This window comes from Vanellus vanellus, assembly GCF_965231255.1.
Source record: "Vanellus vanellus genome assembly, chromosome: 19".
NCBI lineage: Eukaryota > Metazoa > Chordata > Aves > Charadriiformes > Charadriidae > Vanellus > Vanellus vanellus.
Genome location: NC_138924.1, coordinates 5,081,767 through 5,108,128, shown reverse-complemented (window position 1 = coordinate 5,108,128; position 26,362 = coordinate 5,081,767). Strand labels below are relative to the sequence as shown.

At 43.2% G+C, this 26,362-nt stretch overlaps 1 protein-coding gene across 3 annotated transcripts in view; it reads right to left on the bottom strand.

Moving 5' to 3' along the window:
• CUX1 (cut like homeobox 1) overlaps positions 1-26,362 on the bottom strand; it is a 285,607-nt gene that overhangs the window by 212,925 nt on the left and 46,320 nt on the right. For all 3 annotated transcript variants that reach the window (XM_082493164.1, XM_082493162.1, XM_082493163.1), the window contains exon 2: positions 19,173-19,283. In XM_082493164.1, the coding sequence (XP_082349290.1) occupies positions 19,173-19,283 (111 nt within the window). The remainder of the gene's footprint in view (positions 1-19,172; positions 19,284-26,362) is intronic.

Sequence of the window (26,362 nt, the reverse complement as noted above, 5' to 3'; positions counted from 1 at the left end):
TGTCCTGGATGCGAACGCTTCTGCGCAGCACGTCTGCTGTCGATCATGCTGCCATCTCCTTCTCCCTGCTCAATAATCACGCCGCTCAGCTTCAGCACCTGTAAACAGCTCTCTCTCACAGCCGAGAGGGAAGTTTTTTCTGGGAATTCCTGCAGCCTCTGGCTTGGTTTCCTATATTGGCAGGTCCAACCGAAGGGCCAGAATAAACACACAGTGTTCGCAAAGTGTTAAGTAGTCCCAGGAGAAGAATCTGTCCCGAAAGTCCAAACAAGACTTTCATGATACAGATTCAGTGATTTCTTCCTCCAAAAGAAGGTGCCAAGGGATACGGCAGAAAGCATTTTACTGGCATGACTAAGGATAGATGGGAAACAAATCAAGGTAAGTGCCTTAGAATCCAACATCCAGTTGGAATGTAAAAATCTAACAGTACATATAAGACAAACAACAAACCAGCAAATGTTGTACAACGAAATGCCAAATTTATACAACTAGGAAGTTTCCTCGAAGTAATTAAGATGCTTTTCACAATCAAAAGGACTTCTACACCTAATACTTTTGGTAAATTCCAAATTCTATAAATTATCAATCCCTGGAATTTTGTTTTGAATAAAGTAACTGATTTCGTGTGGAGAACAATCTCCAACTGTTAACTTTCTCATCAGTTTACCATGAACTACCTCCTAATTAGCTCACGCATGAGAAATACGATAGAAAGGTACAGCTGAAATTTTAAAAGCACAAAGATTTACTAATGGCAAGGACACAGATTCCCCACAATCTGTTCTATCTGAAAAGTGTTTATCTACAAAGCATCGTACAAATATTAAAGCAACATATACTGCTACTTCTCCTTCACACGGACTGACTATGTCGCGTCATATATAAAATCTGGCATCTACCCACCCCACAACTTGAGCAGAACGTGTAACACTCTACAAGAGCTATCAAGACAAGTCAAGCTACTCATACTGAAAAACGTACGATTTTTTTTACCCGAATATGTCACAAAAATGCAATTTTACACAGTCCAGCAATAAAAAAGGGAAAATATTAGAAAAATAGACACTTCCCCCCCAAAATTCACATGAAAGTTTTAGATCCCACTTTGACTTTTCTGAGTCTTTTCTTATAGGTCAAGAGTCCGTGTTATACTGCACCTCGTTTAATTTTCCGTTTCTTTCACCTCTCATCTCCCTTTCCGCTCTTAAATACTAAAGAAATACTTCAAAGCATCCTATGACACATCTACCATCACCGTACAAACAGAACATATCTATCCCAATTCAAACAGCCACTGTACTTAAGAATTCCGGGAAACCATTTAAGATATTTTTAGAGTATTGATAAGTGAATAATCTTTGGATTAAAGAATTCCAATTAAGGAGCAATTGTTTTCCTTTCTGGGAATTTGCTGGTACCAGTCTAGGAACTCCACCCAGCAGCTTTGGGAGTTGTCTTTTCTTACTTAGTCATCCTGCTTTGGAAAGCCTCCAACCAAAGATCCCAACCTGCAAGACCCTGTTTTTAAAAGGGTAAATGTCATTATTTTATCCGCTACGCATCTTTTTTTTTAATCCACCCACTGATATTAAGGTTAATACTTCTTTTTTATCTAATAAAATTCACTACAATTCTCAGAAATAGCTCTTTCTCATAGATCTAAATACCTTTCTCATATTTTCGCTCCAGAATGTTAAGCTTATAAAGCGAACATACTGAAGACCAAACACCAAGGTTCTTTTTACTCAGTCTTTTATTAAACAAATAGCATTCTGTTGTCAGCACCTCTTCTGATTGTCTATCACCGTATAAAATCCATACTACAAACACAGGATTTGCTCCTAAGTAAGGACGGGGGGAGGAAAGGGGGAGCACCAGCATAGTAGCCACAAATATATCTCCTAGCCATTTGGAAACCATGTTTCACTGACATTTAGAAGCCAATCTTTTAGCTTTTAGAAACTGTCAACACAAGAGAAAACGTGCAAGTTTTACTAATAGACTATTGTGTCCAAGGGTCTTAAATAAATGAATTAAAACTTAGTATGTTTCAAGCACAACATATTTACCAGCTATCCCTTTATTATCTCCTATAGTCAACAAATGCAGCTGTTGAATGTTCCGGACTTTAATTACCTCCAACATTAAATTCTGATTCCTGGCACAAATTTTAAAAGATCAGATTGAAGAATATCAGAGCATGGAACACACTAGGTTTTATATAATATACAAATTACAATGTATCTGACAACAGATAAATCTTTCCATTAGACTGGGTTATTGGAATACTAATCGCCAATTTTCCTACTCTGAGAGCAAGAAAAGGTCTGCGCATTGGTAACATTAAATTACTAGTTTCGATAAAAATACTTTCTTTCTTAACGGCACAGATTTGGCAATAAGATTTTATATAACATCACTTACACCTGATTGTGTTTCACTTCCAATTGTTTTTAATCCTGCAAGGTAAAAAGCAAATACTTATGAAAGGAGCATGGCAACTACTGCCAAAGTTTCAATTATACACTTTCTTATTTGGCAGCAACAAGTCTGGACTTGCAAGCCATTTTCTCTTCCTTCAGCTCATCATGCTAAAGAAGACAGAAACCTAGAGGTGCTGTTAGCACTCAAGGATCTGTTTATTCTTATTCCTCTCCCCTCTACGTTGTACAGGGTCATATGTACACGCAGAAAGTAGCGGTGCGTTTATAATGGCTATGTTCTAGAAGGATCAATACCAACTTCCTCTCTTAACTGCATTCTGAAGCAGGCAGATTTTTTTTAAAAAAAAGAAACTAAATGTGACTAAGAACTTAAACGTGAACATCACCTTAATAACAGGGACTTTTGAAAAAGTTATCAAAGGTTTTCATCCCAGGTCTGTGACAAGACAATCGCTTTTTTAACATCACAAAAATGAATGTATGATCAGATAAACAAAAGAAAATAAAACACTCGTGCTCACCAAAAGCTACTTTTGTTTCTGAACAGTTCAGCAACATACACTTTGCCAGCTAATCTATCTCCCCAAAAGAATATTTCAAAAGCTCACATGCAAAAACATGCCACATCTCTTTCATCTTTCATCAAAAAAAAAAAAAAAAAAAAGGAATCCTTGCTCCAAAATTACACTGATTTGGAAAACAGAACAGTAATATTTAATTTTGGACCAGCAACTACCTACACTTACCTGTTTGACCCAGTTACTGCTAATGTAAAAAATTCCTCATCCGATGCTATTTTTTAAGATTTACTTTACATGTATTCACACATGTAAAAAGGTGCTAACACTATCGCTGAGACACAGCATTTACTGGAGAAGCGTGTCCATTGGGGAGATACTGTAGCACACTTGCTCTAAGACATCATTACCCGTTTCATCTATAAGTAGAACTACTTTTATGTGTGTACATATACATAAATATACATACACAAATAAACAGGCAGATGCAGAGCATCTGAGTGCCTTTTCGCTAGCTCACAGTTAAAGAATTTCAATGGAAATTTAAGTAAACAATATGAATTCACAGACTACTTTCTTTAATAAGTAATCCTGAAGGCTGGGGTTTTTTTTTTAGCAAATTATGACTTACGGGAGATCAGCAGGTAGTACCCTCCACAGCAGACAGCGGTGAGCAACTTTAGGGTAAAAGCCTCCAGAGATGCAGCTGAGCATCCAACAGCACTTCACTTGTACACTCAACTCTTCACACCTCAGTGCTGACAAAGAGCCGAGACAGCTCTAACACAGGGGAGCTGCGACTTTAAGTCTGAAGATACTCATTTTTTGGTAAAGACTATTACTGTTCAGTAGAGCTTGTCTTTATGTGCCACCATCCAGTGGGGAAGAAGCCCTCAAAGCGTTAAGCTTCCTAATCTCCTGAGCAGAGGGAATTGCTATTAAAAACGCTATTTAGACAGACAGGCTTCTATGAAAGTCTGCTACACAGGCTCATCAAACTCATTAAAACTAGCTTTAAGTCCCAGGCTCGGGAGTGTAATCCCTTTAAGATACCTGCAGACTAGGCTAAGAGAATAAGGATACAGTAGGTACTGAAGTGAAGGATGTATGAGCCCTGTTCACCCCGCCGCCAGCACGGGTAAGGACCGCACCGCAGTGCCCATCTTCTTGGGCACCACCATGGATGTGCTGTTGCACAATCACTGCAGGTCCTCAACAGAGCGCAGGACCGCGAACCGCTCTGCAAACTGCGTCTGCTCAGCTGACCATCACCTGAAGGACCGCAGGACAAACCTACAGCACGAACAACTGACTCCAGGTCTTTTAGGTAAATATAACAGCACGTCTCTTCAAAACGCCACCAGGAGGCTGGATACGAACATTCCCAGTACAGTGACTAGACAAAATGTAAAAACACGAAATTAGAAGGTTCCCTATGGGGTCAAAGCAGCAAAACTGATTCTGATTAAGTTGCATTACCAGAGAGAAGCAGGATCTCAATAATTTACAGCCAGAGGCAGCATAAGTGTCCATTAGCATTAGCGTCTATGGACGTACGCTTTCTTTTTTTCCACATTTTTAAGGCCTCTGAGACCACGTCTGGGTCTCCGTCTTTCCCTCTTCCTGGCTCTCAAGAAGCATTGAAGTAAAAGCCCTTCTTTCAGGCAGAAGAGGAGCCTTCCTCTTCGCATCCCCTCCGCCCCCACACGGGAGGGAAGGAAGGAGGCAAGATTATGTGATGTGAATCTGGACACAGTAAATGGTCTCTAATGGTGTCTGGTACACAAAACTCGGGATAATTTTAAGAAGTTATGAGGTCAGACATGATCCAAATTGCAGATGAACACATCACAGCGGGATGGTCTTCAGATGTGTCAGTGGCTCTTAAGTTTAGGAACACAGAAGACAGAGTTTTATTATGTTTTTTTAAATATAGTTGCCTCTCAGCATCAGCAATCTTGAAAAGGGCAAACAAAAATGTAACATGAAGTACTTACAGAAGAAGAAAGAAGAAAGCTAGATCAATCATGACAGAAAACTCATGATATTAATGGTGTCCAAACCTCCATCAATGTGCTTTTGCCCTTTTTCCTTCAGAAACCAGAGCAGAGTGGCTCAACTCATTTGTGCCTCTTCCGCTAACGAGCGGTGCACATCCCACTTCAATGCCTCTCTTCTCCCAGAACTGATTACCTCAAGAGTTAGAACTAATTTGACAAAGATCTGCTCTGCGCGATCATCCCCAGCTTCTGGAGGTTTAAAGAAACCACTGCAACGCATCTGCTGCCAGGTCGGAACTCGCTGGCCGTGCAGTCTCCACCAAAAACAGATAAGTAAAAATATTCAGGTAGAGGTTTGAATTATTTTTTTTTTTTAAGTAACTGCTTTATATTCAAGGCACCTGCATTTTCACATGTATGTTTTTGAAAGGAGTCAGGCCAAGTTTCTCCTCTTACTCCCCTAAATTCCAGAGACTGAGGTATTTTTCAGACTATGAGTACACTGAAATAAAAACAAAAAAAAGAGCAAAACAAAACGGCACTGGGGTTGCAAGTCCATAGTGATGTTTTTCTTTATCATGACCCCAGCTTTGGGGTGGACAGAACGTCCCCGCGCTGGTTCTAGCTCCCAGTGGCAGGAGATGAAGGCGCCATCCATCCCCTTGGGATGAACCGGGACCGTTCTCCGTGTCTCCTACTTTTCCCCGATGCTTTTAAGCGAAGGGGGAAGGCGAGGGTAACGAGCTGCCAGCCACTTCTCCGGCTGACTAGCACCAGCCACCCAGGAGGTGGTTGCACGATTTTGTATATACGAAGCTTGTAAAGCACTTTAGGAAGCTGCGGGATGAAAAGGACTATATAAACGTAAGATATTATTATTATTAAACCAGTGATCTGACAAGAAGAGACAGCTTTTCAAATCTGTACAACAGCTTGAGCTGAAGAGATCAGGGAGTCCAATTTGAAAAAATAATAATTTGAAACGAATTTGAGGATTAGAAGTGGCAGCTCTTTTGTGGATTCTCCATGGCAGGTAAATTTAGTAGGCTACTTTAATTTTGCATCGTTTTAACTCCTGGCAATGTCCTGTGCATTGAATCTGACAGAGAGACAGAGCGTTTGAAGCTGTCGTGGCTACATTTTAGTCTCCCAATTTTACAATCAGTGTTTGAATCTGCTGCTACAACTCCGGGTACAGAGATCAGAGGCTTATCAAAGAGGCATCCATTTCAAAGACAAGCAGCAGCTTTGACTTCATTCCTTCAATGCTTAAAATTCCTGAAAAAGCAGATGAGCATACCACAAAACAGGTCTGAAGGAAATTTCTCTATCAGCTGTAAACCTATTTCAGTATTAATTTTTTTAAGGATCTATTTTGGTCTCATGTAAAATGAGTGTGTTTAGCAGAGATAATCCTCTCAACAGGTGAGCTTAATAGACGCCTTTTCCTGTAACTGAAAGTACATTTTAAACTGGCTCATTGCTTTACCAAGCGTTAATCAAAGAACTACTACAACCAGTTACCTGATTATTTTTTTTTCTTTTTTTTTTTTTTTTTTTAACTAAGGATTTCTTCCCTTTGCTAACAAAGCAGCACTTCATTTCTTTATTGCTGCCCTTCTTTTACCTGCCCGGCTGAGCCAAGCGCGCCGTGGGCAGTGCGGTGGGCTGTTCGCAGAAGATGGTGTGGCTCAGAGGCGTATCCCCCTCAGGGAGCGCGGCACGGCTGCGGTGGGCTGGTGCCCACAGCCAACTCTTGATTTTTAGCCAAGTTTCAGCATTCACATGTGTGATACCACTACCGATCTGGTCGGCATCCCATCCTGTCCGGACCCTACTCAGATGCGACACCAGCACTGGGAGACGTCCCCGCTAAGGGCACAGCGCCACAGCACAGAGGGAAGCCGCGCCAAAACAAGAGTTAACTTTTACTGCTGTCAGTTCTTCCTTTTAAGCCAGAAACGTGTTCTGTCTGTATTCTCTAATATGGAAGAGAAATGCACTTCAAGGATCTGAGCATTCTCCTTCCCTCCTCAGCGACGCAGCGCAAGAACTGCCCACACGCTGCCCGTCATCGAGACCTTTGTCCACTCACAAGAACAAACTGCTCAAGTTGATTTTTGCTAGAATCGCAGAATGGTTTAGGTTGGAAGGGACCTTAAAGATCATAGAGTTCCAACCCCCCTGCCCTGGGCAAGGACACCTCCCCCCAGCCCAGGTTGCTCCCAGCCCCGTCCAACCTGGCCTTGACCACCCCCAGGGATGGGGCAGCCACAGCTTCTCGGGGCACCCTGCGCCAGGGGCTCACCACCCTCACAGGGAAGAATTTCTTCCTGATAGCTAATCAAAATTTCCCCTCTTCCAGTTCGAAGCCATTCCCCCTCGTCCTATCACTACATGCCCTTGTCAAAAGTCCCTCCCCAGCTCTCCTGGAGCCCCTTCAGGGACTAGAAGGGGCTCTAAGGTCTCCCCTGGAGCCTTCTCTTCTCCAGGCTCAACACCCCCAACTCTCCCAGCCTGTCCTCCCAGCAGAGGGGCTCCGGCCCTCTGATCATCTTTGTGGACTCCTCTGACCCCGCTCCAACAGGTCCATGTCTTCCCCACATCGGGGTCTCCAGAGCTGGAGGCAGTACTCCAGGTGGGGTCTCACCAGAGCAGAGAATCCCCTCCCTTCCCCTCTGGAAAGCGAGGGTGGATTGCAGCAGAGGGATGTGCAAACCTGACCCGAGACCCCCCAGCGCAGCGCCGCCCACCCCGGGCAGGCTCGGCAAAGCCTGCGCAGGGACCAACGGAGAGTGTCTCGATACAGACAAGTGATTTTGGTATTCCGACGGGTGCTGCGGTGACGCAGGGTCACCTGGCTCCTGCCGAGGTGGCACAGGCGACCGCAGCCCCAACCTCACCTCCAGCTTTGGGTTTTCACCGCAAACCTCGCGCTTCTCATTTGCCCGCTCCAGTTCTTCAGTTGCAGGAGTTAGAGGCAAAAGAGGGGCAGTCAGCAACAAGTTAATTTGTCTGATCAAGCCTTCGGCGACGCGGCGTCCGGCACTTGCGGCAGGGCACGGGCTCGGGGGGACCCACACGCTCCTGCCGGCCCCGGGCAGCGGCCCGGGAGCACACGGAGCCGCACGGGAGAGCCACGGTCACCCCAGCAGAAGCTGCACGCCGCAGGTGCAGACATGCCCTAAAATGCACAGAAAGAGCGTAAGAGTTCAGCTCTTGGGTGCTCAAATCGCTTCTGACACACAGGACTGAGCGGTATTAACGCATTTGGGCATTTTTCAAAAAAGCGCTCCCACCACTATCCCCCACTAAGTGAAAGCTTCGGTTTAAAATGAGCTTTTAAAACTCCAGAATGTTTACACATCCCCCTCCTCACAGACCAGCTCGTTTATCAGCATTCAGGCTACACACAGGAACTTCCTTCTCCCATTAGAAGGTCCCCGATGCCCCCCCCCGCTCAAACTGGTGAGCCTGACACACACTCCGTAACGCTTTACAGCGCCGTTATGTACCCAGTAGGAAACAAAACGTACAGAAAACCACAGCAGAAGTGGTTTGGTTCAGTTTTTTTGTTTGTTTTTGGGGTTTTTTTGTTTGATTGTTTGTTTTGTTTTGTTTGTTTTTTTACAAGCTGTGATGAGGCTGTATCTACCTCAGCCAATTCAACAAACCGGGCGGCTGCTGTCCGCGAACCGAAGCAGGTGACAGTTGTCATCGCATCCCATATTTCAGAGAATCACAAGAAAAGACATAAAAAAAAACATTTCCAGGCAGAAGGGCACGTGCTCATGCTGGTCCTTAACGGCTTTAATCTTTAAGAGTAATAACCAATGAACCGCCCCCCCCCCCCCCCCCCCCGCATACAGACCTGTATCATTTGCTGCCGAAACCGGCACGTGTGTTACGGAAACCATCTCAGGTGAGCCCAGCACACGCTTAAAGTTCATTTCCAACTCAGTGGACCAGTCAGCCCCGGCTTTACTGCTCAGCACTGGTCTGGTGCTGTACCTTCCGACAAAAACTTTCTTTTTAATAACTCCGTTAAAAAAAAATAATACACAAATAGAGCCATAAATAAGCATTAGTGCTTCAAAACCTGCGAAACCGCAATTTTATGGTTTTAAACAGAGACAAGGTGGAATCGTGAACGGTAGCAATGTATTTCAGATGAAAGCTTTCAAGCAGATGAGAAATAGTTACAGGAGTTGGAACCTGAGTAACTACAGTTGCATTAAATTATGCCATCTGCAAGTCCATTAAAAATTGTTAATGGTTTTGTATGGCTTTTATATTTATTGGGTGGGTTTATTCCTATGTGAGTCATACATATTTATTACCAGGGTCCAGATAATGGTTATTAATAAAACTTCTTTTATTTGCATACTGTCTTGATGCTGGCCTAAATATTTACAACTTGACTATAAAATAAAAGAATGCTCAAAACCTATAAATAGTACCAGGGATGCAGCACAACTCCACTTCTTGTACTTTATTACTTTTTTTGGAGTTTTGTTTTTTCAAAAATGGAAAAAACCAACCTGGTAAACCTATTTCTTTTGTCAAATCTAAAGAGCACTAATTCTTTCAAAGATTTAAAGCGCAATTTGTGTTGAGGAAGTAAGAGGAGATCCAAAGCTAAAGCAAGCTAGTTTTTATAATTAAGAAAATACATGTATTTCTACACATAATTATGAACAGTAACAAAAGCTCAGTATTAAAATAGGTCCACTGAATCCCTGGAATTGTGCCTGCCAACTAAAACACCTACTATGAATTTAGTAATGGGTTATGCAAACATAAATTACAAGGCCAGACATTTTAAAAGGAAAAAAAGTTGATTTATTGTCACACTGGAGACACGGCAGGATAGAAGCACAATTTCATTTTTCCATATATTCATCAACACTGTAGATGTGTTAATGCAAAAAGAATTCCAAAATAAAAATGGCTCTCAACTGCTCTAATTCTCATATGTCATTTAGTTTACTTAAAAATGGTTACCAGGAAGCTCTTTTTTGGGGGTTGGGGTTTTTTTTTTTTTTTTTTGGTTGGTTTGGTTTGGTTTTAAGCAAGCAAAACATACTAAAAATTTCAGGAAGAAACTTTAAGAGCATTTTACAAAAATTTCTCCCCTAAACGTCTACCTCAAGACTTCATCTAAAATTGACCACAAAAGAGCAGTCCTACAGAAAATTGGGGCATTTGTTTGGTTGTTTTTTTTAATAGAAAATCTTACAACTATAACCTGTAACCCAGTCACTTTGTGAGCATTTTCACTCCGCATATTAATCGTTTCTGCTCGTTTCATGCAGATCCAACTTTTCACTTATCCACTGTCAGAGCAACGAAAAGAATCTCTCGTAAGTGGCAACTACTATTAAAAGAGTTATTCGTGACAACATAATAATTTTAATGAGAAAAACATGTTCCTTTAATTACACCTGAATGAGTGTGAGGTGGTCCGGCAGACGAACTGAAGTAGGTTTCCAGCGTATTTGTTCACAAAGTGAAAAGCAAAGTACTAATTGAAGATGCTTAATTATTTCTTCTTTTGGTTGATGCACGTGGGAAGGAGGAGTGGGAATCTTGCTTGCCTGTTGGTTTTTATAAGTTGAATCTTGAAAGTAAGTCAAACCGTTGTTCAAATGGCTAAAAAGCAAATTTAGGAACTGAACTTCGGACTTGCCTTGAGAGGACTCAGTCTCGTCGTTGTGTGATCTAGATACAAAGCCCCGGTTTTACACTTACCTTTAGGCGTGACGTAACACAGAACGCAAGACCGGCCGTTAGCCGTTGGTACCACAGTGAGAAAATCTCAGCTACTGCAGCTACGTAACTGGAAATATTCTCCCTTAAAAAACAGCCACCCATGCATGCGGCGAATCACGTTATTAGTCTTAATACACACTTATTTAAACTTCAGCTGTTCTTCGGGAGGCAGGGTGACAAACCCTTTAAGACCAGGGTTTTTTTTTTCTTTCCCTTCAAGTTCTGACCTTGAAAGCGTTCTCCCTCTGCCGAGCCCCGACCCCGGTGGCTGGCTCTGGCCGGTCTCCAAATGGGTCACCCCGGGAAAGTTCAAGCACCGGCAAGTACAACTGGAGAAAAACAAACTATTTGCTTTGCATTGTTTCACTCTCAGCGACAGGAGGAATTCACAGGAGCATCGAACCTTTAACAAGAGAGATTAATCTGTAAATATTTGCTTACAAGCGTGTCCCTTTGTAAACCCCGGTAATACCAAAAATATCCCCTACTCTCCTTTTCTGCGAGGGCAATACAGCACCCCGACACGACTGAAATCTAATCCCTGCAACCGATGTTGCTAGAAGAAAAATGCATTCTCAACTGTCAAGCACGTTTAACCAGAAAAATGCTTAAATAGACTAAATCTATATTACTAGGAGCATGTGACTTCAGAGTAATTAATTTCTTCAACTACTGCAACACGTTCGGTTGAATCATATGTGTCTCCCTCTTGAATATTTTTGGAACTCTTGAATAAAGTAATCACCCGTATATTTTCAGCTGTACAAAAAGACCTTTGAGGTAAATGTGTTGTAGAAAATTGATTTTAGGATATTTTTAAAGAAAATTGAGACAGAGACAGTAACGCAAAGCGCCCTAGATCACGTTGCTTCAGAAAAAAGGCTTCAAATTAAACTCCTCCGCCTAGGAACACATAACGCACCATCATTTCTTCCGCAGGCCAAGGGAATTATCTTCCTAGGCTTCACACCTTTACCAACGCCGTCGTACGGCGCCGGGAAACCCTACGTACCAATAATCCCCAAATGTAGAAGCTCCTTCTACAAAACGAGGCCACAAGTCCTGTTATGTCCTAATGAACTGTACAGGTCGCGCTGCCGCTGCCCAGCCGCAGCCTCTGCTGCCACCTCTTCCCCGCCGAGAAAAGCGGAATCGCTCACTCGCGGAAAACAAACCAGAAGCGAAGTTTTACCGAACCGAGGACGCCAGATCCACCGGCAAACCCAGCCAGCGCCTAGGGGAGGAGGAGGGGGGAACAGTCACAACTATATGGCACCACAGGAAAACCAGGCAATTTAGGGCAGATAAAGGTTTACGTGGTAAAAAAGGTTCATTCTGGTTTGGATTTGCTGTTCCTCAACGCACTGAGCTCTAGCGAGAACCACCGTGAGCACCAAGTAATGTGCGCACGGCAAACAGCGGGGGAGATGCCAGCTGCCAGAGATTCTGGCTTCGCTCTTCATGGCTGATAAAGACAATTTAAAAGAAAAAAAATTAATACTGTTTAGTAATTATAGTGGTGAGAATGGTCAACGTGCAGAAAAATGGAGGTCAGTTTTATGAGAATCCCAGAAAAATACAGCTGTGAATTATAATTCTTTTATTGTTCCCTTAGTTCCAGCAGAGTGCAAAGGCAGCAGGAGATCGTAATACAGAAAAGCGTGTCAGAAACACTGGTGATTTTCCTATTAACAAGCAGAATATGCTAAAGTCAAATACGTATTAAATAATGACAATAAAATTATTGAGAACTCATGAATCGGGGACCTCCCGGATAAGGTTTGATCTGATTTAACCTAACTGACTTCACAAGACTAGTTTTTAGATTGCATTTTAAGACATGGAGGTATACTATATTATTTTTCTGCAAAAAGTCACATAATAATAATATACTACTTCATTTAGCTTTTGAAATAACGAGCCCATGTAGCACCAATTCCCATAAACATCATTCACCGTGCAAAGAGAACCTCTTCAGAAAATGGTAATATTCAATAAAAACAGTGCAAGGGAGGGCATGGCACCTCAGGGTCATTACCCTAAAGAAGAGGTATTCATCTTCATTTCAAACCTGCGAGTCATACTTCTCTGTCTTATAAGTTTGGGTTTTTATGGAAGGAAATAGTGATGTTTTAACTCACTGAGGAGAGTATCTTATATCTTCAGCATTGGGCTAAGGTTTTAAATACATGAAGATTCTTAAAGATACAAAACAATTTTATAATAGTATTAAATGAACGTTGATAATTGCATTTGAGTTATACAAACTAATAAAAAAAATTATTTTTGAACAAACTGCTTAACTGCAAATTCATTTCTTCATAACAAAAACATCTTAAAAATCTCCTTTTCAAAGTCATGGGAAGAGAGAATGAAGGGAGAAGTTAAGCAGTATTTCTCTTCCTCATCTTTTTCCTGAAATAATTTTTAAGTAATAAATCAGGAAGTACATAGAAAGGTGGTAATTTTTTATTCCCTACCACGCACTGAGACATTTACCATTTACAAACTGTATTAACTGCATTTAGTTGTATTATGCTAACTAAAGTTTACATAAATGTCATGTATGTTCTTCGCCAGGAACATACAGGAATATTGTTAATTTTGGGTCCTGACTATGGAAGGAGAGGAAGGAACAGCCACACACCATGTACTGTCAGGCAGACTGGGAAAGTGAATTAAAAAAAAATATATTAAAAAAAAAATAAGGGGACTAGAACAACCCAGCTCTAGATGGCAGCAAATCAATATTCACCCCTATGTACACAGACATGGAGAGCATGAACTTTTCTCAAACAGACTGCAGATTTTCAGTAATTTTTCTAGGCATATTATTACTTTCACTTTGTTACACGGGCTAGACCAAAGCTGACTGTGCAAATTTGTTAGGAACCAATGACAATTCACTACCAACAATTAGAAAAATACTGCTCTCATTTCAAGAACTAATTCAACCAGCAGAATTAATATTATTTTTTTTTAAAGCTTGATTTGATTATCTTTTGCTGTAGAGACTGGATAATTCAATAGAATGATCCAGAAACACTGGAGACTAACAATTTAAGAATTTTAAATTTAAAAAAATTGAGCCCTTGCATAATAAGGGTGTTCATTTCCTTTAGTTAGTTATGACTGGCAATTATAGTGTCTTTTGGTTTGTTGGTTGTTGTTTTTTTTTCTTAAAAAAAAAAAAAAAAATAAATCATAGATCTTAAAAATGTGCATCACCCTAATATGTAATGTCATGAATAAACCTTTTACTTTTGTTACAAAAAATTCCACAGACTCATCTTTCTTTCGCTGTGGCAGCAGTGGCACTGCAGAAACGTAACCGAGCAGGACGGGGGCGATGGCCGTGGTTCGGGTAACACGGGCAACAACGAAAGGCAGGTTTTCCGTGGGCAGGTAACGTCCCGCATCGGAGATCAACCAAGGCAGCTCAGAATCGGTCACGTGAAACCATACCCACAGTGTACGGACAGGGGAAGCGGCTGTACCAGCTTCTATTAACACACACCGGAGCTCGCGGGACACGCCACCGAGGACCATGCGGTGCTGCACTGGTGTGTAACATCGCTGTCACACCGCAGAACTCGTATTTATTTGCGAAAGTGCCTGGGGTCAGCAGGCAGCCACATCCGTTCAGTCAGAGTTAAGACATGCCTTTCATACGCTCATTTATTTTCTTTTCTGGCACCTTCCAATATTCAATTTTCCAGGGCATTTTAAAGCTATTTATCGGAGAACATACTTATGCTGTCTACGTTTGAAGGTTCTCCCACGTCCTTCCATAACCCTGCCGGTCCAGTCGTTAATCTGCTTTACAAAACACAGATGTCAATTTGAGCATTTGACGGTAATCTAGAGTTTCTAAATCTCCCCAGTGGAGCACATTCGCAACGCAGAAACAGCAAAGGGCCACAACATGAGGAATCCCCCGCTCAACGTACCATCGGGAAACAACCCAAACGGTGACCAAAGTACGCGCTCCCAGGGTAAGTTCCGGAATCCAAACACACCTTTCATGCAGGCGCCTCACATCTGCCTGGTTTTGTAGAGCTCCTGCTCCCACATTAGCAAACCAGTATCTGATAGTCTTCCCCGCGAGCAGCCGGGCCAGGGCTCTCCGGCTGGTCTCTTGGCCCGTGCTCAGTTTATCGCCCCGTGTCTCGGGTGAGGCGGGTGATAACCGGCACAGCTCAGGGATTAGCTAGTTCACCCGGCGAAATCATCAAGGAAAGCAACGGAGAGTTATAGGTGAAACAGGCTTAAGCATTAGCGTCTTCCCTCTCCGTGAGTATTGAACAATTACGTATTACTTATTTACAAAGTCTAGGCTTACGCGGTTAGTTGTTTTCTGACATTTTTCACTATTGTTGCTGACCAGCTTAAAAGCGTGCACCGCTGGAAGCATCAGGTACGCTTTTCAATGTTGAAAACCAAAGCAGGTAGAAGTAGTTGCTCAGCTAGGAATCGGGGTAGCAACAAAGGCAGTTACCAATGTTAGGAAGTATCTTCACTTTGTGCCAAAAATTAACCTGTGCAACCGAAACTATTTTGAGACTAAAAAAAAAAAAAAAAAAAAAAAAGATGGTCATTCAAAGATTCGCTTATTCACCCCAGAACTGGCAGACGAGCACATGATGAATTAGACCAAGAATTTCACAGAGGTTAAAATACCCCAAAAGTACGACAGTTAGTCACAATAGTTCAGGAATTATCACCATAAGAAAATAATAATCTGATGCAGGATGGCAATTCACATGATATATATTCCGAGATGTCTTCCAAGTAACAGCCATGTAAAATTGATGTTTCAAGTAATCTCCTGACCAGTCTCAGCCATCTGCACTACCTGCTCGGGATGAACCAAACTGAGACTGAAAATACCCCAAAACGTCTATGAGTAGCAGATCTTATGCGACCTCTTAAAAGGCGAGAAGAGGCAAAAAGTATTTTTGCATTAAGAGGAATTAAGAAGCCTTTGTAAAGGTTTCTGCATGTAACAGCCACCACCGAATTTTCTGTTCTCATAAGGTTCCCAAACATGAGACACTTCTTCCCAGAGTCGTCTCCCAGTATGCCAAGTCAGAAATAGTATTTTAACATTTCTAAATACCAAAAACCCTAGAGTCATTCCTATAAACATGAAAATATTTTATTTCTTTTGCAGCAATTCGATAACTTGCAAGGAAGGCAGAATTGACCCAAATAGATCTGTCACATTTTTTAAAGTAAAAAGAAACAGAAGTATACATATCCTCAACTTCATCAGTAATTTTTTCGAATCCTTTTCTGCCACACAGGAGATTGCTTGCAGCAGACATTATGGAAAGTCCAGAGGACAGCAATGGATAGGAAAGTCAAGGCAATCGACACTTGTCTCCTGATTTATGGCGAGACTGGCTGCAGCAGCGGAAAAGAGATGCTGGAACAGGCTAAACCACTACTGCGCTGACAGGGACGCATGCAGAATGAAAAAGAAAATGGAAAGTAAGATTTTGAAACAAATTGTTACATTTAACAATTCCATCTTTGTGGTTTGGGGTGGTTTTTTCTTTTTTACACCGAGAAAGTTGTTCCTTCATCGTGGAAATTTAAATTAAGCTGTACACTGGGCTATTTATTTATCTGAAGAACGGGTCTCCTCACAAGCTAGTTTTCCACTACAGAACTCTCTTCTGTTATTAAAAGAGCACTTTTGATGTTTTAGTAACATAAACGTATCAGTTTGGAAATGCCAGAGGCTCACCGGTGCCTTTCCGGTCCACCTCAAGGATGTTTTCACCATATTGGGTGGGTTTTCAGACAAAGTTTCAGTTTTGGAAAAAATCAGGTCAAGTAATTAATAATCCCGCCCGCTAATTTTCAACGGTCCGCCAAAGTGTAAAGAGGAATACCAGCGAAGTTTTCCAGCAAAGACGGCCGGACACTGCCTCGCTCCGGTTTTGCCTCTTCCACAGCCATGTCCGAGGGGAGAGGGAGAGGGAGAGGGAGAGGGAGAGGGAGAGGGAGAGGGAGAGGGAGAGGGAGAGGGAGAGGGAGAGGGAGAGGGAGAGGGAGAGGGAGAGGGAGAGGGAGAGGGAGAGGGAGAGGGAGAGGGAGAGGGAGAGGGAGAGGGAGAGGGAGAGGGAGAGGGAGAGGGAGAGGGAGAGGGAGAGGGAGAGGGAGAGGGAGAGGGAGAGGGAGAGGGAGGTCCTATCAGACCTTCTCTATCTGAGCTACTTCCCCCACACCTCTGGGAGCGGGAACTGCGTATCACGTCTCTTACAGCTGGCTATTATTACAGTTCAGATGCGGTCCTCTAATTTTTTGATCCCACCTTCATTTTTTAATGCTGTCAGAGAAAGAAGAGGAGTCAGATTGTGCTGCTGTTCAGAAACAAAGCTGCAGAAAGAAGATCACAGCAGAGAAGACAGGGAAGGAAAGACTATTTAAAAATCCACGTAACCTTATAGAGGAATGTGGTTTCATAGGAGTCCCAGGACACAAGATCAGGATGTAGAATCTAGCACGGACCCAAATTTCCCCAAACACTGGGGATGTTCAGAGCCACTGTTTTGAACCTAGTTCCTGGATGGATAAAACAACTCGATTCTCCTCCAAAGTATTATATGGAAGGCTACTGAACTATATCTTATAAAAGTATATTTAAAACCTTACCATAAAATGATTTAACAGCAGGGGCCATTCACTTCCCTATCTTGTTCACTGGAAAGAACTAATTGCACATCATTTTCCCACTGCATCTCTTGAAGTAACTATACAGAGTATATAATTTTCCTCCGCACATCAACTCCCACCGAGTTACCAAGGCCCTCTCACAATGCACTTAAAAATGCAGTATTCAGGGTGGGGTTTGTCCCCACAGTAACCACGAAAATAAAATTGGCCAAAAGAAGCCATTCTGAAGCAAACCGGTGAACACGCCATCAGCTTGGAGCCGGCAGCTATAGCCACGTTCTGAAGAATCCGTCATATTCCTCAGAGGAAAAAAAGGAAGGTAGCAGGAAACTCCAGTCTCATAGAATGAACTTGAGCTTCCAGCAAATAATTTAAAAATGTGGCCCCAGAAATCTGTTTATTTTCTGGATTTTGTACAATTTCCTATACCCTCTACATTCTTCCACTTCTCTCCTTCCTCCCCTTCCTCCCCGCGGTTTGCTCTCTTCTGCAAAGGGGATCAACTCACTCCTCACCCTCTCAGAGCTACTGCATTCACTCTCCTCATTCTTTTGCTCCTTTTTAAAAAACTCTGTTCTTTCAAGGCTGCAGTCCTCAAATTTTCCTCTTTTTCACACAAACAGAACTGATTTCTGCCCCACAAAGCCGCCTCAGGGCACCAGTTAAACACCCCCCCTTCCCGGTAAGTCACTCCTGCCCCGACATTCCCTCTCCGATCTCCGGGTCAGACTCCTCCAGCATCTCTCCCTCTGTACCAAGAGGAAGCAAAGCAGCATCTGCTACTTGAGAAGCAGCAATAAAGGTTAGAAAAAGCCGCCTGCTGCTTCCCTCCCGGGAAGATACTTGGAATGACCCAATACTTGCGTATCGGCTATCTGGAATGGGCTTGGAAACCCTAGAACATTCCCAGATGAACAGATTGCTGGCAATCATCGGGGGGGAAACCCACCACAAACCAACCAACCAAAAAAAAAAAAAAAAAAACACCAAACCCAAACTCCAAAAAAGCCCTGCATATAGCTATGCATTCACTACAGTTAATAAAATCAGTTTATTCCAACTCTAACCATTCTATATGTATTTTCTAGACAATCAGGCATACACGTGCAGAGACACACGCACTGCACGCGCTAACACGAGCACGGAAGAGTTCAAATGCTCCCGGCTTCCCACACGCAATATCCACCTTTCCGAGGTTTGCCTAGCATCGGTCCTGACACCTTTCACACACCACCTGCTGCGTGCGATGCACATCCTCCGAGCGGAGTTGCTAAAGAGCTCAGCACTGACCTTGTTGCATTTCCAGCGAAATCAACAGCAAAACTTAATTTGATTTTTGATGGAAAAATGAGCATCTTTGAAGTTATGCCCTTGATATAGATTTATTTAGGCAGCAAAATGTCACTTTCTACATCCAAGTGCTAAGAGAGTTTGGATTAGCGAAGAATTGGGGTTTTTTTTGCAATTCTCCAGGTTTTACATTATTGCAAAATTTAGAGCAAGGCTGTTTGAAGGCCGGTGTTCATACTTCCTCTAAAAACATCAATTCATATTTCATTATTTACGGAATGCAAAAGCTGCCTGATGAGAAAGCCATCAAAGATAAGCAGTCTTAGTTAAGACGGTGGAGTTGGCAATGCATACAAGACAAGCACGGAAACAATCCATTAAGAAAATAACCCACTGAAGGAGCCCTAACACCATACACAACTGCAAGACACTCGGCAGACTGGAACAGCTTTTCTCCTTACCTCTGGAGTGTTTTTCTTGAACTCGCGACTTTGCTCAATAAGTTTTTTCCTAGACTGCTCACTTTCATCTTGCCGGTTAGCCAATATTGTTGCTGTGGCATCGAGCTCTCTCTGTGAAGAAAAACAAGACAACAACAAAAAAAAAGGAACTATCGTTAGAGCTCTGTTTCTTACAGAAATGAAAACAAAAGCTCATACGTATATCACGCCATTTGGAATATCGAGATGGTTGGACTACAGAGCGGTACAGAACAAAGCATCAAGCTTCCGGAAATCGGACCCTCTTGAATAACATCAAATGAAGTTCTACAACCTTTTTGATTCCATCTCGCAACCAAAATATCACCATTCGTGGCTCTAGCACATGACACAGGAGAGCAGCAGTGGCACGCAACACACACCTCCTAATCATTTCCCAAATCCAGTGAAGATTACAGATCTTGGACGTGTTCAAGCCAGGTTTATTTTCACCCGCCTGCTTTTTAAAGAAACTGCATTTTCCCTTTTCGAGTTAACTCTACGAAAAAAAAAAACAACTCAAATATTGGTTAACTTTATACTTCAGCCTAGACTGGTTATGCGTCAGTCACTCTTAATTTCAAGTGACTTACTGTATATAATTCTATACTGCTACTGAAATGCTCTTTTTCCATTTAAGTCTTTCCCTATTGGAATACAAAGTTATCTTTTCCTACTCTTGGAATCTAGTACTCTAAAATTATTACCAGGTATCTCCGTTTCCTCCCCAAAGCATGTCTTTTTTCAATCATCTGATGAATGCCAGATTATCTTCCAGCAGCTCCTGCCAGGCTGAAGTCCAGGCTCTGCCTGCAGACCGCTGCCCAGCTTCGTCCAACTGCATTATCCCCATCCCACTTTTTTCACTCAGTGCTGTGCTTCCAAATGTCACCATAATAGATTGAACGGGTCACTTATCAGTGCATAAACCAACAATACTCAGTCTTCCCTGTCAGTTTATTCTTCTTCTGCAGTATTTCCACGTAACATGAAAAAAAAAAAAAAAAAAAGACTAAACCCTCCACTCGGTTATGTACATCACTGCCCAACTCATGTGGAGCTATAAACAAGAATTTGTAAGAGGAATTTGGCACTGTTTTCCCCCCTTAATAATTCAAAAGGAGAAAAAACTGGCTATGAGAAAGAATCATTGAATCATAGAATGGTTTAGGTTGGAAGGGACCTTGAAGATCATCTAGTTCCAAAACCAGGTTGCTCCGAGCCCTGTCCAATCTGAGGGCCTTGAACACCTCCAGGGATAGGGCAGCCACAACTTCTCTGGGAAACCTGCGCCAGGGGCTCACCACCCTCACAGGGAAGAATTTCTTCCTAATATCTAATCTAAATCTCCCCTCTTTCAGTTTCAAGCCATTCCCCCTCATCCTATCACTACATGCCCTTGTCAAAAGTCCCTCCCCAGCTCTCCTGGAGCCCCTTCAGGGACTGGAAGGGGCTCTAAGGTCTCCCCTGGAGCCTTCTCTTCTCCAGGCTCAACACCCCCAACTCTCTCAGCCTCTCCTCCCAGCAGAGGGGCTCCGGCCCTCTGATCATCTTTGTGGACTCCTCTGACCCCGCTCCAACAGGTCCATGTCTTCCCTACATCGGGGGCTCCAGAGCTGGAGGCAGTACTCCAGGTGGGGTCTCACCAGAGCAGAGTAGAAGTTTCATGACAAGTGAGAAGAACATGCTAGAGTAAGACAGAAAGCAGGTCTCCTCCATGGCTGTCTTCATCGCATCACTCTGCCAACATGCCTCCCACCTGCATGCAAAAACCCCCATATTTTCCACCAGAAAACCTGCTGCGCCACCAGCGTGTGCTCGGAACTCAACAACCTGTAACAGACCAGACCAACACCACAAGCATGGGGCCTCTGTTGGGTCTAACTCCAGATCCCATGTCATCGGGCCAGTCACCGACCAGGTCAGCTCTTGATACCACCAAACACAAAAACTACAGTCAAAAGACAGCAGATTTGGTTACTACTAGATGGTGAGCATAAAAAAACTTTACCCTGCATTGGGTCATCATGACTTCCTAGTGGAACTGGGCAGCCAGTGTGGGGAAACAAAATGGGAAAACACAAGATGCCTGTTTCTGCAGAGGTGGCAGAAATAGCAAGAGACAGCGGGTCCCTGCAGGACACCTGCCGAGAGCCCTGTGCCGCGAGTTTAGAAAAAGAACATACGCGACTAGCAAATAAAGAGTACAAGGTAATTCAGCTCCTGAATCGTTTTCTAAATAGTCAGTGAAAAAGCCTAATTCCAAATTCTTAGTTACATTTTTGTATGGGTAAATCCTGCAACGTGGAGTGACGGGACGGATGAACGTCTGTGTTACCTGACTCCACAGTTTGACCTCTGGAGGGGAAAAAAAAAAAAAAAAAAAAAGCCTTCTGCACTTTCCAACCCAAAAGGATCAATACTTTTCCCCCCTTTAGGCTTATTACCCCAAAACTAAGAGATTTGGTTTTCCCCCAATATATATATGGACCAGAGTTATCTTAATCCTTGGAATAAGCTAAACATGACAAACAGATTTGAAGGTAGGCAGCACGCTGGAACCAGTGACCTAAATATTGTCACTGTAATGCTCAAAAAACCCGCTATTTCTGACTTTGAGGAAAAAAACAGGGCAATATGTCCACCAGATCTTGGTTTGGAATTCTGTAACATATGTGAAATCTATTGCAGAAAAGTGGGAAATACTTAACAGTTGGATAAACCACATTTGAAATTCATCCCAGCTAAGTTTATGCAAGAAAAAAGAGCAACAGAAACCAATGTGGTTAAGCAGTACTATAAAGAGCAATATAACGGCTAAGCAGAAGGCTTTTAAAAAATATAAACAATCTGGTACGGCCAGCAACTTGGAAAACTATATTTAAAAAGGAAGCACACATTTAAAGCAAAGCAAAGCAAACACAAATCGTGAAAGGAAGAGGGAATTTCAGTAGACCAAAGAACCCAATGCTTTGTTTTACAATATAGGGTGCTCCCAAGGAACTTTAAAAGTCTACTTTTCCATTTGTAAAGACCTGTACTTCCAAGTTTAGAGACAAGAAAAAAAAGGAGGAACTGATTAAAAAAATATATTTCGTGGTATTATGAAGAGAAGAGTCCGGCACCAAGTGAAGAATAACCTTCTCGCCCTCGCTGCTTCATTGATACCGGTGCCGCGATGCGCTCGCTACGGGCACCTTCCCATTGCTTCCAGAATTCCTTCTGGGACAGGTCTGGTAACTTCTCACTGTAGAACATTTCCTTATGTTACATCTCAGGTACAAACATCGCCACGGAGGAATGCCAGCACGCAACTCCACTGGACTGTTTGATGCTGTGGGCTGAAGCCCACAAGCTCAAGATCTTCCTGAGCATTTACAAGCACCAGATAGAGCAAGATACTGTTCTTCACCTGGAATTGCAAACACCTAGCCCTGTATACAAGAGCTGATATAAAATTAGATACTAAGTCTTCAAGGTAGGTGATAGTTAATATGCCCCAAATGAAAACTATTTGAAAAATTGCTAATTTTTTCTTCCTTACTTGATCTTAACCATGTACAATGCAAGTTTCATTTATTTAAACACAGTAATTGATACAGGACTACAACCCACAAGCATTAACGGCAGATTTTTCATATTTTTGCAACTTAATCTCACAAGATACCCCAATTTTGCAAAAATTCAGTGTGGCCAATGCATTATTTCTGCAAGCAAGGAGGTATTAAGGGGTAAGTAGTATTAACTTTGAGATGTCAAACCTGACCACTGCATAACGTGTGAAGGTATACGCTCTTCCCAAGCATTGCAACCACCCTTTAAGGAGGTATTGAGTAAAAGGAGATGTAATACAGTACAGACAGAAACATACTGGAGTGTCCTTTATGGCATCACAAGAATTGGAGATCGTGTCTCAGTACCATTCTCCACACCTTTGAAATCTAAAAGGTTCCAACGAAAAGCAAACAGAAACCAGGGCTCAAAGGTGACCTGGCTACAGAAAGGATTCAAAGCCTGGAAGCTTCAGTTCTACTGATTCAACACTGGCTAATAAACTTTCTAGCCAAAAATAGCCGCCGTTCAATTGCCCCTGCAAAAAGCGAGTCGCTACTTGGAGAGCACTTTGAAAGAGAACAAGCAAGACCATTATCCTTCTTCCCCTTGCCCCAAAATCCCATCGATTTAGGGCAGACACAGTTCACACTGCTTAAGCCATAGATGACTAAAGAACTCTCTCCAGGGTTTCTGCTTTGACCCATTTCAACAAATTTATTGGGGGTGGGAGGGAGGCAGTGGGAAGAGAGGAGACAAGAAAGTCTTACGCTCTTTGGTGCAGGAGTCATTAAAAGCAATCCTCAGAAAACAAACATTAAAAGGTTTCTTTCACGCAGTATTAAAAAAATATATATATCTAAAACTAGGAGGATCAATCTGCTATCCACTGTAGCAACCACCAACTTGAAGTGCATTTCTCTTCCTTTAACGCCAGTATTTCCAGCCGCTTTTAGGCTCCCCAAGAGCCGTCCCCGTTCATTCTGCCTCTGCCACCCCCGTGCCACCGACCACGATGGCGTGGCTGCGCAGGGAGCCACACCAGGAAGGCAAACCTGCTAAACAGATATCCCGCCCTTCCCCTCCCAGCCTCTGCTGCACTGGATCAGGTCCCTGTCCGGGTCCCCTCTGTGGCTACAAGGTGTTGCACCATCACAAAAGGGAGGTGGGAAGATACAGCTGGAGGGACCAACCTGCAATTAGGTTGACCCCAAGTAATTACAAAACTCCAGCCTCGTTGCAGGCGGGTTTCAAGGTTGTTTTCTTTTAGGGCTGACGAGTCTTCCCCTACAAGATGCACACCTTGACAATCACAGAATGGTTTAGGTTGGAAGGGACCTTGAAGACCATCCAGTTCCACCCCCCTGCCCGGGGCAGGGACATGTCCCCCCAGCCCAGGTTGCTCCAAGCCCCGTCCAACCTGGCCTTGAACACCCCCAGGGATGGGGCAGCCACAGCTTCTCGGGGCACCCTGCGCCAGGGGCTCACCACCTTCAGAGTGAAAAATGTCTTCCTAATATCTCACCTCATCTCTTTCAGTGTAAAGCTGTTCCCCCTCATCCTATGGCTCCACTCCCTGATCCAGAGTCCCTCCCCAGCTCTCCTGTAGCCCCTTCAGGGACTGGAAGAGGCTATAAGGTCTCCCCGGAGCCTTCTCCCGCAATCCCCAAGCCAGCGGGGCTTTCCAAAAACTACTCGCTTGGGAAAACACTTCTAGAAAATAAATTGGTTTTTCTTGGATATTTATGAAGTCTCTGTTCTCTCATCCAAAAGGTGGAAGAAAAATGAACCTGTATAAGCAGAGAGAAGCCCGTGGTGCCAAGGCGGCTCACTCCCGCCCTGCTCTGCTTAGGTGAGCAAAACTGGACTAAAAAGAAGAATTTGTGTGAAAAGCAAAGCCAGGGGCAAGATAAGCCCCCTCCACTTTATGGACACTATGGAAGGAAACAGGGGATAAGCAGAAAGGATACGTAGGAAACGTGAATTTGGGAGCAGAACGGTGGGAAAGGTGTATGCGACTCTGCGATGCAGCTCCATCGCCAGGAGGGAAGAGAGGTGACAGCAGAATTAGGCCGATCACCTTTGGTCTGAGAAGATGGGACAGAGGCAGAGACCGCACAGGTCCCTGTCCCCCCCCCGGCGGCAAGAGGGGCCCCGAGCAAAGCTGCTCGAAGGAGGGTGTCGAGGACCGACGCTCACTCCGTTCCTGCACAGCCGCACTTCCTTTCCGTTCAAAGTAGCGTAAAAGGAATAAATAACACAAACCAGTGTTTCTCTATGCCCTGGCCGACTCCATTCACACATCCCGCTCTCACCAACCCCCTCCTCTGCCCCAACGCTCACCGGGGCTGATCACACATCTCAGACACCCGCATCTGTCGGCTCCGGCCACTGCCCCGGCACGGGGAATTCAGGACCCAGGAAACCAACACGCTTCAGCGTCCCAATCCCCCCAAAAGCTGCTCTAACATAATCTGTTATAACTAGTACTCAGTCTCTGCTTAGAGCCAGTATTCCCATATTTCACACGGAAAAAGTTACAAAAAGCTGTAATAATCATCTGCAAGTACTGTGATGCGACTCTATCCCAAAGTTTTGTTATTCTCCCATTTTAAAATGCTTAATCTCCGCTGCGTTTACCACAAAGCTCTTACGCCAGGCAATAAACATATATCACAACTCTAAGACGGACTGATTTTCTTCTGGCAGACTTCTAGTCACGGACGCAACGCCCAGGCTATGCTTTCAAAAGCCTTAAGTGTGGCGCGTTTTCACCATAAACCTCATTTTACTTATTAGAAGGACAGACACAAATCACAACTGCATGTAGATTAGGAATTTTCTACCAGTAAATGCAGTAGTAACCATTTCCCCTGAAATCTTGTTTCTGTGTATTTAAGGTATTTCCCTTTATCATCATTTCGATCAGTTACCCGTCTACATGATAATCAGTTACTGAAAGGAGTTTTCAGTAGTCTCATTTTTGTTTTCATCCTCTCTCAGGATTGCATTTGTCAGATCTATCAAAGCTCTCAATGTCGCTTTTTGCGATTTTTAATTTCCTATTAAAGGAAAATTTCTCAGTGCAACGATGACACCGACGTAGAAGCGCCTGACACAACCCTGCGTACGCACAGCCTGTTTGTCTTGGGGAAATCTTACATTTCTCTACCCGATCTATTAGGCAATCTGCCCTTCAGTCTTAAAACCCCCATAGTTTTCACCTGTCCAGAAGCCTACGTATTGATTACATAAATATCGCAGAAATATTTCAGAAGTTATAAAGTGCTTTGTGAGCTTGATGTGTTTCTCTGGAAAAAGAAGCGGGCATGCCCACTCGATAAAGCGCTGGGATTGTCAACAGGGAAGTACCCACAAAGCCGACATTGGGAATTTTTGTTAATGTCTATTTTGACTGTGAAAAGCGCACACCAATCCCAATCTGAAAGCGCTCAGAAATGTAAAACATACTGTAAGACCAAAATACCCGCATTTTACACTCCTGGGGGGAAAAAAAGATATCAAAAACCATAAGCACTAAACAAAACTCGTTTCTTCAGAAGCATCTTGCCATTTGGCAAATTGACGCAACTACCTTTCACACACAAAATTAGTTAAGA